Genomic DNA, 14138 nt, shown 5'->3' on the forward strand with positions numbered 1-14138 from the left:
GCTTTGTGTCCTGGAAATTATCACCTTTAAGCAGTTGCATGAGTGTTGATGGCAGATGAATTTAACAAAAACAGATGTCTGAAACAGATTTAGTCTTCCGAGACCCTTACGACCAATTGCTGTACATGCTGTAGAGATCTCTAGAGCTTGAATGCTCTTTTTCTGGACCTCCAAGCTTTAGCATCATACGAGGACCATAAATCACACCTTTGACAGAATCATTGCAACATGAATGACCAGCCCTAAATTGCTGTGGCGAGATTAACTTGCATTCACGATGCAAATTCATCAATTTCATTTCAATGAAGAGCCTCACAGTGAAGTTGCAACTTTTTCATTTTTCGCAAGGCTAATGGCAAATTGTCTAGCAATTTGTGGAGACTCGGAATTCATGGCATATCTTTTTTGCCACAAATTTCTGGATTTTTTCCAAACTAATAATGGTGAGGGCAGTTAATTTGCCATTATTTTTCCAGCAATTTCTGGGTCAGTTATGAAAAGTGACTTGAGAAGGGCTTTCTTCACTGGAATGGAGGTCTTCAAGATTATGATATTTATATACTCTTTCAATTGGTCAGCAAGACAGTACTAAATGCACAGATTTAAGATCATCACAAATGGAGTTGTCGGGATTGATAGATAAAAATCTTTACACAGGCTGGTTATATGGAATTCTTTTCCACATGCCTATGAAGCAGATTCCGTAAATTATTTTAAAAGTGAATTACAACTTCTTGAAAAAAAGAGGAATATTAAAGAACCCTGGGGAGCATGCAGGAGATTGGAATTAGTTACACTAGGTAGCTCATGGGGGGGAAATAGGGCAGAGATTTGAAAGGCCCTACAGTCTGTTTCTGTGCTGTCATCATTATCTATGTTTCATGAGGTTAGTATTTACTACAATGCAAAAAGAGCATGGGGCAACATCTGGACCCTGATATTATATTTAAAAGGAGCTGATGTTGCAGAAATTCGGCCTATCCCACTTATTACTTCTTCTGTGTGTGTGTGTGTGTGTGGGGGGGGGGGGGTTGACAAGTAATTTCTCCACAGCAACTTTGGCCCTCAAGATGCAGTCCCAACGAAATCTCCGTAAGTAACGACAAAGTTTGCACTGCCTCCTGCCCCAGCCCTCTCAGATGGCACCCAGTGAGTTGAGTAACAGGGCTACCATCCATCAACTCCAACCGCCACCGCCCTCGATCACCAACCGCCTGCCCGGCCACCAGCTCGTGCCTGGCAGCGCTTGGCCGATTCGATGTGGTGCGTCCCAATTGGGCAAACCGGCACGACCCCGCCTTGCGCCCCGCTGATTGGACGGCGCCGGTCACGTGAGGCGTGAGGCGACTCGGTTGCTGCACCGCGCTCGAGCTGTCAGCGCAATTGCGTTGAGTGAGCGCGACGGCAGTACGGAGCCGCCCCAGCAGCAGCAGCAAGAAGCCAGAAGTAGCCGCCCCTTCAGTGACACCGACTTAAACAGGTGAGCAATTATACGGCAAGCTAGCCGGTTTTCTCATTGCTAATGCGCCGATTTTGCTGCCGTGTCATTGGGAGATGATGCGACTTAAAGTAGTTCGAAAGTTCTGGAGATGAATTGAAGCCTTTGTGCCGGGGGAGGCACTACTGACGATCACCCAGAAGTGTCACCCAGAAGTGGTTTCCCTGGGTTTTTTTTCCTGATTATTCTTCCGGGAATTTATGTTTAGCGACTCCCGTCATCTGCTGTGCTTCGATCTTGACCTGTGCTGCTTGCTGTGATCGAGTCGTTCCCTCCCGTCCCCGGTTTGATGCCGTTCAGTGAGTTTTAGGTGTGTTTCCCGTCACAGCCGAAGGGCGCACGTAGGAAATGGGGGAAATGTCTCTGGTGCACCGTGCGAGAACTGGGAAACAAGTGGCGACAGGCAAAAAGACGCTCGTATATTAGACCGTGACTAACCAGTAGTCTAGAATCATGTGGATTTTTTCCCCAGACTATCTTTTTAGGACTTTTTGTTTTGTTGCGTTTTTGGTCTTTTGTCTTGTCACTTGGCTGTTTTAAATAGACTGGGCAGAGTCCACTCCACGGCAGGGGGAATTGCAGTGGCTGCGAAAGGTGCCGGCTAGTCTTCGGCCCTTCCTTCATTCATACTTCCTAAAATTAACTGATGATTCAGACGAGATCTCTTTTTTTTCATTCGATCATCAAGAGTCACTGACAGATGAACGTTTGACAAGTGACGGGTCGCAGACTGCAGCAATGCAATAGATTAAACCGAAGATACTAAGGCGGATCCGCATGCAAATCATTAAAGTGTGTGTCTGCATCGTACTTTGTTCTGAAGTGAATCACGCGTGAAAAGGTGTCTGAAGTTGTAAAGACAGTTTTTGGAGTTCGAATGACCTTATTTGCTACTCCTGATTTGCGAGATCCGACAAAGCAGTTCAGCGTATCAATTACACCGTGCTATGTTTTGGGGTTAGAATGAAATTTAGCTGTTGAAATTTGAGATCTGATTTGCCAAGGATCACCTTACAAGGCTAGAACAGCACCTACATTTAGTTACTGTTAGTAGAAAAGAAAACTCTAAATTGATTTTTTTTGCATTAATTGCTATTTTTTCTCTGCAGAAACTATGCCAACCAAAAAGATCCAAGTTGGTTCTGTGGTGGAAATGAAAGGAGATGAGATGACCAGAGTTATATGGGAACTGATCAAAGAGAAACTCCTCTTCCCCTATATGGAGATAGACCTACACAGGTTGTAATTTAAAGAACATTAAAACATGTAGCTTTTATTAATTGAACTTGTTTTTAATGGCTTGACAAAAAAAATAATAAAATCTACGTTTTGTTTCAAAAATAATTCTTCTAGTCCTCCATATTTACACTTTTGAACTTAACAAATGAACATTAGCTATATTTTCAGGCAATCATTTTTTTTCCTTCTGCCTCTGTCTCATAAAACAGGGAATGCTGATTGCACAATTCAGTCTGGGTGAGGCACTTGAGTTACAACAAGGAATTGAAATTTGAAAAAATTCTGAATGATTGATTGAGTTACTGAAAATATTTACTTTGATGATTCAACTCTTGTATGGTTCAGTAATTGTTCCAAACAAAATTAAATTAAAAGGAGTTATTCAATAAATAATAAACTGTCATGTTTACCTTTTGAGCATGTATTAAGTTGTCTTGCAGGGTTTCCAGAATTCCCCAAATATATGCAAGATAACAAATAATTGGTAGATCTACTTGAATGAAAGGTTTTTCCTTAATTTTTTGTCTCTTTACACTTTTTTCCTGAGTGATGAATATTGCTGGGTAATGGTTCCCTGGGTACTAATTGCCTCCAAGCTATTCACAAGCAATTCTGTATGAGCCAAGCCAGATGGTATTTTCAGGAACTACCTGTATTACTGTTGAGGGTATTACAGCTGAGCCTCATTCCTATTCTCCCCTGACATCCACACATGGCACATTTCCATTAGGGCTTACAGGAAAGGAATTAGGAGTGGGTCATGGCTGATGTGTTTCTTTCCCTCACTTAGCCACATTAAGGCTAACTGTAATGTCTGTTCCCTTACCCACCCTGCGCTATCCTGGTTGACATTGGCTAACTCTATACAAACCAAGGATCAAACATTGGTACATATAGCCCAGTATCACATCAATTGACCCGGTAGGTGCATCAAATTATTAACTGGTGAGTAGAAAGGGTCATAATTTCCCTGTAAGCAAATGGCTCCCATTAATCAGTAGAGTTAACCTGGGCTTCGCAGGAAAGTTTAGCAAATATGTGTTGATGATTCTTTGCACCTGCTGGACTTTATATTAAAAAAAGAAAAAAAAAAAAACTTCAGAAATCCAGAAAATAAAGTTGATCCGAAATAAAAAATGTCTCTTAATTTTTTTTAAATAAAAATTTGTGACATTCACCATTTTTTAGATTATTGGTAATTTGAGTGAATCATAGAATTGTTACAGCACAGTAGGAGGCCATTTGGCCCGTCGACCCCCGTGCTGGCTCTCTGCAAGAGCACTTCAGCTAGTCCCACTCCCTGCCCTTTCCTCGTAGCCCAGCAATTTTTTTTCCTTTAGGTACTTATCCAATTCTCTTTTGAAAGCCACGATTGAATTTGCCTCCACCACCCTTTCAGGCAGTGAATTCCAGATCATAACCACTCACCGCGTAAAAAAGTTTTTCCTCATGTCGCCTTTGGATCTTCTGCAAATCACCTTAAATCTGTGTCCTCTGGTGCTCGACCCTTCCGCCAAGGGTAACAGTTTCTCTCTCTGCTTTGTTTAGACCCCTCATGATTTTGAACACCTCTATCAATTCTCCTCTCAATCTTCTCGGCTCTAAGGAAAACAACCCCAGCTTCTCCAGTCTAGCCACGTAACTGATGTCGCTCATCCCTGGAACCATTCTTGTAAATATTTTCTGCACCCTCTCTAAAGCCTTCACATCCTTCCTAAAGTGCGGTGCCCAGAATTGGACACAATACCCCAGTTGTGGCCGAACCAGTGTTTTATAAAGGTTCATCATAACTTCCTTGCTTTTGTACTCTATGCCTCTATTTATAAAGCCCAGTGTCCCATATGCTTTTTTTAACTGTTGTCTCAACCTGCCCTGCCACCTTCAATGATTTGTGCACATATACCCCCAGGCCCCTCTGTTCTTGCACCCTCTTTAGAATTGTACCCTTTAGTTTATATTGCCTCTCCTCATTCTTCCTAATGTATCACTTTGTACTTTTCTGCATGTCCGCCCGTTCCACCAGCCTGTCTATATCCTCTTGAAGTCTATCACTATCCTCCTCACTGTTCACTATACTTCCAAGTTTTGCGTCATTGAAAATTTTTTAAATAGTACCCTGTACACTCAAGTCCAAGTCATTAGTATATATGTCAAGAAAAGCAGTGGTCCTGGGCAACCCCTGGGGAACACGACTGTATACCTTCCTCCAGTCTGAAAACCAACCGTTCACCACTACTCTGTTTCCTGTCACTTAGCCAATTTCGTATTCATGCTGTCACTGTCCCTTTTATTCCATGGGCTTCAACTTTGCTGGCAAGCCTATTAAGTGGCACTTTATCAAATGCCGTTTGGAAATCCATGTACAGCACATCAACCGCATTGCCCTCATTAACCCTCTCTGTTACCTCATCAAAAAGTGTTCGGTAATTACTATGTATTTTTGAGTTAGGGGGAGAAATTGGGTGAGTAGCGCCACCTGTTAGCGCCTAGAGGCAGTCAGTGGCTGTAGCGCCACTGGCTGCGTCTCCCGCGATATTCAGTAGGGGCGCTAATGGTGGCGTTAGGCATTTGCGCTGCGCCGCCACCGATGACGTCATCGGTGTGCGCAGTGCCCCGTTCGCGATATTTGGTAGCGAATGGCGCAGTTGCGCCGTTCGCTACCTGCGCCCGGTTCACGGGGCCTTACTGTGCCGGCAGCGGCGCAAGTTAAGGTGGAGGTGTGGGGCGGCCGCTTTTTCGGCGGCCGCCTGCCAGCACTTCCGTCCCCGGCCTCCTAACCGCATCCACCCCCCCGCGGCATTGCCGGCTGTTTCCCGAGAGCCCGGCACTTCTCCTTGGTGCCGGGCTCATTTGCCGGCACTCGCGAGCGGAGATCACGCTGTTGCAGGCACCTCCCCCTTAACAGTGGGAGGAAGGTCTGCAGTACCACAGCGTGCCGTGCCGCAGCGTGTGGTGCTGCGGCACGTTGCGCTGCGATAATCAGTTTCAGCGCCCTAAGAGAGATGCGGAGCGCCTCGAGCCTCGCCCCGTGTCCCTCGAGGGGCACTGAAACTGAATTTCTGCCGATCAGTATTACTCCGATCGCTGCGCTAAATCCTGCGCTCAGGCGACTTTTGTTTGCTCATACAAAATTGACTTCCATATTCTTCCTATTTTTTCCCCTCTTCCTACCTGTGCCAAAAGGAAATAACAGAATTCTGTATAGTAGAAAATCGAGTCTTTCTGCACCCATCTTTTGCTTGCAGAAAAAATATGGCTAGGAGTAATGGAGTATTAAGTTTTGTTACTCTCTCTGTTTTTATTTTTGCAAGTTACTTTCATCCCACTGTTTAACCATTATTATTTTAAGTAAAAAGAAAGCAATTTCAATGCAAATCACACCCTTCTTGTCTCTTTTATAATAAAGAATAAGATAATATTTGTTAGCTAATAGTTTTGTGGTTGGATAACCTCTGGATCAACCTGCAGGCTGGTTTAAGTACAAATGACAATTGAATGGAATAGCAAAATATTGCAGATGCTGAAAATCTGAAATAACAGAAAATGCTGGGTCTCCGACCTGAAACATTAATTCTGTTTCTCCATGGATGCTGCCTGGCCTGCTGAGTGTTTCCAGCATTTTCTGTTATTATTGAAAGGAATGGAGTCACCTGTAGAAGGCTGCCATAGCATATATTGCCATAGTGACTCGGGATGTATGTAGAGACCTGAAATGGCCAATCTGTGGGAAGGGGATAACTGATGTTTCATCAGATGAGAGCTGCAGTCTCCATTTATATAAACGTTGTACTTTGTATGCAGTGAGTAAGTTAATATGTGTCTGATAGGAGAAAGCAATTTTATTTTTCACCAAGAACAAAGTTAAGGGGGCATATTTGAAGTTATTTGTAGAAGAAAGTGAAGGTAGCATAAACTGCATTCATGGCTTTACAGCATGAGTGCAAACTGGATGTTTTGAGGCAGCCTTGTTGCAGACAAGCTATTTTGTACTTTTATGTGAAAAGGAATAAATGCATTCACATTTAATTGCAGATTTAACTAGAAAAAAAGGCAAGTAATGGTCATTTTAAATAATCAACCTGTACTGATAATTCCTGGTTTCAGGGTTTTTTTTTGCCACCATGCCCTTCCCAAGAAGAGCTTAAATTGCTTGTTTCACATACAAAAAAAATCCTGGAAACTTTGTGCTATGGAACTTTTTTTTAGCAGTATAGTATAAACAAAATCAATGTTCATAATAAATCGATAATTTAATGCTGAAACCTGGGGCTTGGAGAAGCAGCTTGAGTGTGCCAGAGACTTTGGAACAAGATTACCTTTAATTGTGGAGAGAAAGTGAGACTTCCTTAAGATTTCCCTTTTAGTTTTAAATTATTGGATTAACTTCAAAACTCTGAACCAGAAGCTCCAGTCACTTTTGAATAGACATAGGTGAAGTTCTCTTTCATGAATTCGTAACAGTCCACCACATGGCTTAATGTAGCAGTAATACCATAACAATCTTTAATCAGGTGCCCATTCAGAGGAGAAATACAGAAATATTCATTTAGAAAATGTTAACCTCAATATCAAAAATGTTTCAAATGGATCGCGTTTAAGAATGGAATCCTGAATTAGCTTTTTTTTTCATTTAAGTTATGATCTGGGAATTGAGCACCGCGATGCTACGAATGACCAGGTGACCATCGATGCTGCTGAAGCTATTAAAAAATATAATGTAGGTATAAAATGTGCCACCATTACTCCTGATGAGGGCAGAGTGAAGGAATTCAAGCTAAAGAAAATGTGGAAATCACCCAACGGGACCATCCGCAACATCCTTGGTGGCACAGTGTTTCGAGAAGCGATCATCTGTGAGAATATTCCTAGACTAGTATCCGGCTGGATCAAGCCAATCGTCATTGGACGTCATGCATATGGTGACCAAGTAAGCTTAAATCACAATTTTTTAATACTGCGTCTTAAATTTCTTTCTAAAGAGCTTATTTTGTTATTTTCAGAATCCATGGAAAAGGTAAAATCTTTTAAGCTTATTTTAAAGGTTTTTTAGACCTTGTTAACCTTAACTGAGTATATTTTAATTGTTAACAACAGAAAATGCTGGAAACATGCAGCAGGTCAGGCAGCATGGTGGAGCGAGAAACAGAGTTAATGTTTCAGGTCGATGACCCTTCGTCAGAACTGGAAAAAGTTGGAGAAGTAACAGATATTAAGCAAGTGCAGGGGCAGGGAAAGGGGGGAGGGGAGGAAAGAACAAAGGAAAGATCTGTGATAGGATGGAAGGCAGGAGAGATTGAAAGACAAAAAGGATGATGGTGCAAGGCAAAAGGAGATGGTAATGGAACAAGTTAAGAAACAAAACAATCCTCAACTGAGGATTCCCCTCTACTGTGGTTGACATGGCCCTCGACTGTGTCTGTTCCATTTCCTGCACTTCTGCTCTCACCCCTTCCACTCCCTCCCTCCTAGAACCACGATAGGGTTCCCCTTGTCCTCACTTTTCATCCCACCAGCCTCCACATTCAATGGATTATCTTCCGCCACCTCCAGCGAGATCCTACCACCAAACACATCTTCCCATCCTCTCCTCTTTCAGCATTCCGAAGGGACCGCTCCCTTCGCGACACCCTGGTCCACTCCTCAATCACCCCTAACACCCCTTCCCCTTCCCATGGCACCTTCCCATGCAAGCGCAGGAGATGCAACACCTGCCCTTTCACCACCTCCCTTCCCACTGTCCAGGGCCCCAAACACTCCTTCCAGGTGAAACAGCGATTTACCTGTACTTGCAATTTAGTATACTGTATTCGCTGTTCACGATGCAGTCTCCTCTACATTGGGTGACCGCTTTGCGGAACACCTGTGTTCAGTCTGTAAGCGTGACCCCGAGCTTACGGTCACCTGTCGATTTAATTCTCTGCTCCACTCCCACTCTGACCTCTCTGTCTTTGGCCTCTTACACTGTTCCAATGAAGCTCAACATAAGCTCGAGGAACAGCACCTCCTATTTTGATTAGGCACTTTACAGCCTTCTGGACTCAACATAGAGTTCAACAATTTCCGACTATAACCTCGGCCCCCATGTTTTCTTTTTTCTCTCACATGGCAGCTGCTGATGATGCTGCCATTGTCATTTACACCTCATCTAGAGTCATCTTTTGTTTCTTAACTTGTCCCATTATCATCTCCTTTTAACTTGCACCATCCCTTTTGTCCTTCAATCTCTCCTGCCTTCCAGCCTATCACAGACCTTCCCTTTGTTCTTTCCTCCCCTCCACCCCCCCCCCCTTTCCCACACTTGCTTAAAAATCTGTTACTTCTCCAACTTTTTCCAGTTCTGACAAAGGGTCATCGACCTGAAACGTTAACTTTGTTTCTCTCTCCACGATGCTGCCTGACCTGCTGAGTGTTTCCAGCATTTTCTGTTGTTTCAGATTTCAAGCATCTGCAGTATTTTGCTATTATATTTTAATTGTTACCTGATTTAGTGTTTTGAACAACATTGTGCAGCATTTGCTCCAAAATTTCTACCAATGCTTCATTGTAACCAGCTATTGAAAACAGACCCAAACTTTTTGCCCCTCTTCCTTCGTTTCCTCTTCTGGCCTATTGGAACTACTTCAAGGAGCCACTCAACCTTCACGTAGGCAGAAAGCATGGTGGCCCTTGCTTCCAGTGGCAATATTTTATGTAACCACAAAGCCAGAGTGTCAGCAAAGAAATACCTCTTGGGTCCAGGATCTTAGAAAGGCAGCAATACTGTTTAATTTACTGTGCTGGAACTAAAGTTGTGATTACTGTCAATGACAATGTAGCAAAGTAATTGGAGCATCCGTTTAGTTGTAACAGCATAATGTGGATCACATTAATCTGCAAAATATTTGATCCAATGTTTTTATTTCAAATAAAGATGAGTACAAATACCTCTCTTGCACTGACATTAGCAAGCTGCTGTAACTAAGTGAAAACTCAAATGTGAGTTTCCAGTGTAAATAGGTCTGTTACCAGTCTATTATTTCTTTTTCTTTTCTGACTTGGTAATAAATTATAACCTAAATAAGAAATAGACCAGTTAATGCATACCATAATGGATTTCATCTAAGTTTCTCACTATATGACATATTCCTTTGTTGATTGTATGGAGGAGGGGGTACCTACCTGCCCATGGAAACCTGCCATTTTCATTCTAGTCTCCTATCTGGAGCTGCTCTGATGACCTAGATTATGGGAGCATTCCCTATACCTTCATTGACTAACCCAAAACACAATGCTTTGGACTGGCAAATCTGAAGGCGACCAACTTTAAAAAAAAACATAACCTCAACTTGTATTTGCTTCTCTTGCCTTGAATACCTGCAGATTAGCAACTGAGCCAGTCTGAAACACTGCCTTCTGCGTTAGGCAATGGAACCACTCCAAGTGTTAGAGGGCAGTCAACATGATGGTTCTCCACAGGAAGGAAAATTGAATTGTAATTTTCGCATATAAAAAGGGTGGTATGACATGTTAAAAATATATATTCCCATATTCTATGAAAAGAGCAGAGGGGTGCTTTATACTGAAAACATTCCTCTTTCCCCCCCCCCCCCCCCCTCACTTTCCATGTGCGTCCTTTTTCTTTATCTTGCAAGTGTGCGCGGCCATTGTACTGCAAATATATCAGAAAAATGCAATGTTTTGGATAAAGTTTGAAAACGATGCAGGAAATACAGAGACTGCAAAAATGAAAATAAATTTATAACTTGGCAGATGTATGAAAAATTCATTTGAGATAAAGAGCAAAATCACCTGATGGTGTATTCCTATCTACCATTTGAATCTTTTGGTAAAAGTACAGAGTGGTACAATTTAGTGGTTACATTTAAACCTGGAGTTCAATAGTTACAGAAAATAGAGATTTGTGCAGAATGAATCTGTAAACAATGTTGCAACGCCGAAGTCGGTCTACGCATGATTTCAGTGTGTGCCCTTTGAATTATAAAACCAAATGTGAACTTTGCTTTGCAAAGCAGTTTTGTATATTGTGCAATCAAATTGGAGCTGAACAGAGTTAACAAATCCAGTGATTGATGTCACAGTTTTATTATACAAATAGTGTGATTCCTAGTCCTTATGCAAGCCTAATTTCAACAGATGTTGCACATTATTTTAAATTACTGAACATTTGGTTTAATATTTGATTTCCTTTGTGTACTTAGAAGAAATAAATACTCATTCTTAAAATGCTTCTTTCCCACTCTGTAATTTTCTGATTCCCTGTTTTTCCCCATGCTTTGCTTCACTCTATTTCCCTCAAGCATTTTATTTTCTCTTTCCTCATCCTCCGTGTGTAATTTACTTTCCCTTGGTCAAGTGACACTAACAGTGTGCACAAAAAAATATGTCAATGAAGGGCATAATGCAGGATGCATGCGAGAAGACCGGAAAAACCCCCAGTATTGAGCGGCACTGAAGTGTCACAATCATGGAGCAGTAAAAATACTGGAAGGGAAAACTCCAGCTAGACAGATTCAGGATTAGAGCAGAAAGCGAGCCCAATCTCCATCTTATCTTTACTCTCTCCAGTAAGTAGAGATAAGAGGAAGGAGATTGGGTAGTAGGCTTAAAAGGAGGTGACAACACAAGCTTTTAGTCACCTGCCATAATTGACTCAGTGTCAATTTTCATCGTCTTATGCTCCTGTGAAGCATCTTGGGAGGTTTCCTACATTAAAGATGCTATATAAATGCAAGTTGTTCCTGTTGTGATCAATAGTTGAAAAACTTGCCAGAAAGGGAGGTTGCGGCTAGAATATTGATTCATTTAAGAAACCACGTGATACTTAAATGGAAAGATGATTACGTATTCTAGAAGGATGAGACCAAATAGGTTGAACAGTCTTCTTCACCCAAACCTATCTTGTCGTACTGGCTTGTGTAGGCACTTGTGAATATGAGAAATACCTGGCTGATCAGTTCTACTGGGTCAGTCAAATATACTTTTCCATGTTAATTTTAACAATACTATAGGCTGCAGATAAGCATTTTAATAATAGTGTGATTTCTTTTTGAGAGAAATGCTTATTAAGTAATGCTACAGAGAGAAAAGAGATCAGAAAGGAGGCTAAAAATTCTTAAGGAGTTGCACTGTGCTGAAGCGCCAGCTCACAACAGCTTGGATGATGGAGTGCTAGGATGTGGGTTCACTTAAATCTCACATAGTAACCAATTTCTGTTGTGTTGGTTGGGGAATGGCCAGTGGAGATATACAAAAGGTAATAAATTACAGAATATATTACTAGAGCATGGCATTGATGCAACTAGCACAAATGGATTGAAGAAACTACTAGATACATTTCTGGAGGACAAGGGATTAAGTGATTTGATCAGAAGGTAGGGTTGAAAATGCTTCACACATTGAGATCATGATGAATTAAGAAAGATCAATTTCTCCACACAATTCTCCATGAAGCAATAGAATAACAGAGATATTAGCTGAATATCTTCAAGCCTTATTGAGTGGAGCACAACATAATTGTTAAGAACATAAGACGTAGGAGCAGGAGTAGGTCATTTGGCCCCTCGAGCCTGCTCCGCCATTCAATAAGATTATGGCTGATCTGATCTTGGCCTCAACTCCACTTCCCTGCCCGATCCCCATAACCCTTGAATCCCTTAACGTTCAAAAATCTGTCTATCTCCACCTTAAATATATTCAATGACCCAGCCTCCACTGCGCTCTGGGGAAGAGAATTCCAAGGATTCACAACCCTCTTGAGAGAAGAAATTCCTCTTCATTTCCGATTTAAAAGGGTGCCCCCTTATTCTGAAATTATGCACCCGAGTTCTAGATTCCCCCACATCCTCTCTGCATCTACCCTGTCGAGCCCCTTCAGAATCGTATATGTTTCAATAAGATCCCCTCTCATTCTTCTCAACTCCAATGAGTATAGGCTCAACCTTTCTTCATAAGATTACCCCATCATCTCCGGAATCAACCTCATGAACCTTCTCTGAACTGCCTCCAATGCAAGTATATCCTTCCTTAAATAAAAACAGAAAATGCTGGAAATACTCAGCAGGTCAGGCAGCATCTGTGGAGAGAGAAACAAACGTTTCAGGTCGATGACCCTTCGTCAGAACTGGGAAAAAGCTGGAGATGGAACAGGTTTTTAAGCAAGTGCAGGGGCAGGGAAAGAGGAGGGGAGGAAAGAACAAAAGGGAAAGTCTGTGATGGGATGGAAGGCAGGAGAGATTAAGAGATGGTGCAAGGCAAAAGGTGATGGTAATGGGACAAGTTATGAAACAAAAGTTAGCTCTAGATGAAGTGTAAATGGCACTGGCAGAACGAAAGACAGCTGCCATGTGGGAGAGAAAAAATAAATAAATTGGGGGGGGGGGAAGGAATGGCGCAGAGGTTATGGTCTGAAATTGTTGACCTCTTATGTTGAGTGCAGAAGCCTGTAAAGTGCCTAATCGAAAGATGAGGTGCTGTTCCTCGAGCTTACGTTGAGCTTCATTGGAACAGTGCAAGAGGCTGAGGACAGTGAGGTCTGAGTGGGAGTGGAGTGGAGAATTAAAGTGACAGGCGACTGGAAGCTCGGGGTCACCCTTACGGACTGAGCGGAGGTGTTCCACAAAGCGGCCACCCAATCTGCGTTTGGTCTTCCCAATATAGAGGAGACCGCATTGTGAGCAGCGAATACAGTATACTAAATTGCAAGAAGTACAAGTAAATCGCTGTTTCACCTGGAAGGAATATTTGGGGCCCTGGACAGTGGGAAGGGTGGAGGTAAAAGGGCATGTGTTGCATCTCCTGCGCTTGCACAGGAAGGTGCCGGGTGAAGGGGAAGGTATGTTGGGGGTGATAGAGGAGTGAACCAGCTTGTCGCAGAGGGAGCGGTCCCTTCGGAATGCTGAAAGGGGAGATGAGGGGAAGATGTGTTTGGTGGTGGGATCACGCTGGAGGTGGTGGAAATGGCGGAGGATGATACGTTGAATGTGGAGGCTGGTGGGGTGAAAGGTGAGGACAAGGGGAACCCTATTGTGGTTCTGGGAGGGAGGGGAAGGGGTGAGAGCAGAAGTGCAGTATTTTACTTTTGTATATCCTTCCTTAAATAAGACCAAAACTGTACGCAGTACTCCAGGTGTGGTCTCGCCAACGCCCTGTACAGTTGTTACAGGACTTCCCTACTTTTATACTCCATTCCCTTTGCAATAAAGGTCAACATTCCATTTGCCTTCCTAATTACTTGCTGTACCTGCATGCTAACTTTTTGTGATTTGTTGAATCCGTGTGTTAATGGAGACACGGAATGCAGGAGTTGATTTAACAAGTGTTTACTGAACAAAGTCTGGAGGTGAACTAGCTATACAAGACGCTATACAGGCTTATATACCCGAGTGGTCACTACCGGTACTAC

General features: G+C 42.6%; 1 protein-coding gene across 3 annotated transcripts in view; it reads left to right on the top strand.

Annotated features, from left to right (window-relative positions):
- Positions 1–1337: 1337 nt before the first annotated feature.
- The window catches only part of idh1 (isocitrate dehydrogenase (NADP(+)) 1), a 37232-nt gene continuing 24431 nt past the window's right edge, over positions 1338–14138 (top strand). Inside the window, exons 1-3 of one of the 3 annotated variants that reach the window (XM_085985719.1) lie at positions 1338–1480; positions 2608–2737; positions 7373–7664. In XM_085985719.1, the coding sequence (XP_085841845.1) occupies positions 2613–2737; positions 7373–7664 (417 nt within the window). In that variant the 5' untranslated portion in view covers positions 1338–1480; positions 2608–2612. Of the gene's footprint in view, positions 1481–1500; positions 1809–2607; positions 2738–7372; positions 7665–14138 lie in introns of those variants that run through there. The other 2 variants (XM_085985720.1, XM_085985717.1) reach the window with 2 other exon arrangements.

Source organism: Somniosus microcephalus, chromosome 4, assembly GCF_052327205.1.
Source record: "Somniosus microcephalus isolate GS21.2 chromosome 4, FLI_Smic_1.0, whole genome shotgun sequence".
Taxonomy (NCBI): Eukaryota; Metazoa; Chordata; class Chondrichthyes; order Squaliformes; family Somniosidae; genus Somniosus; species Somniosus microcephalus.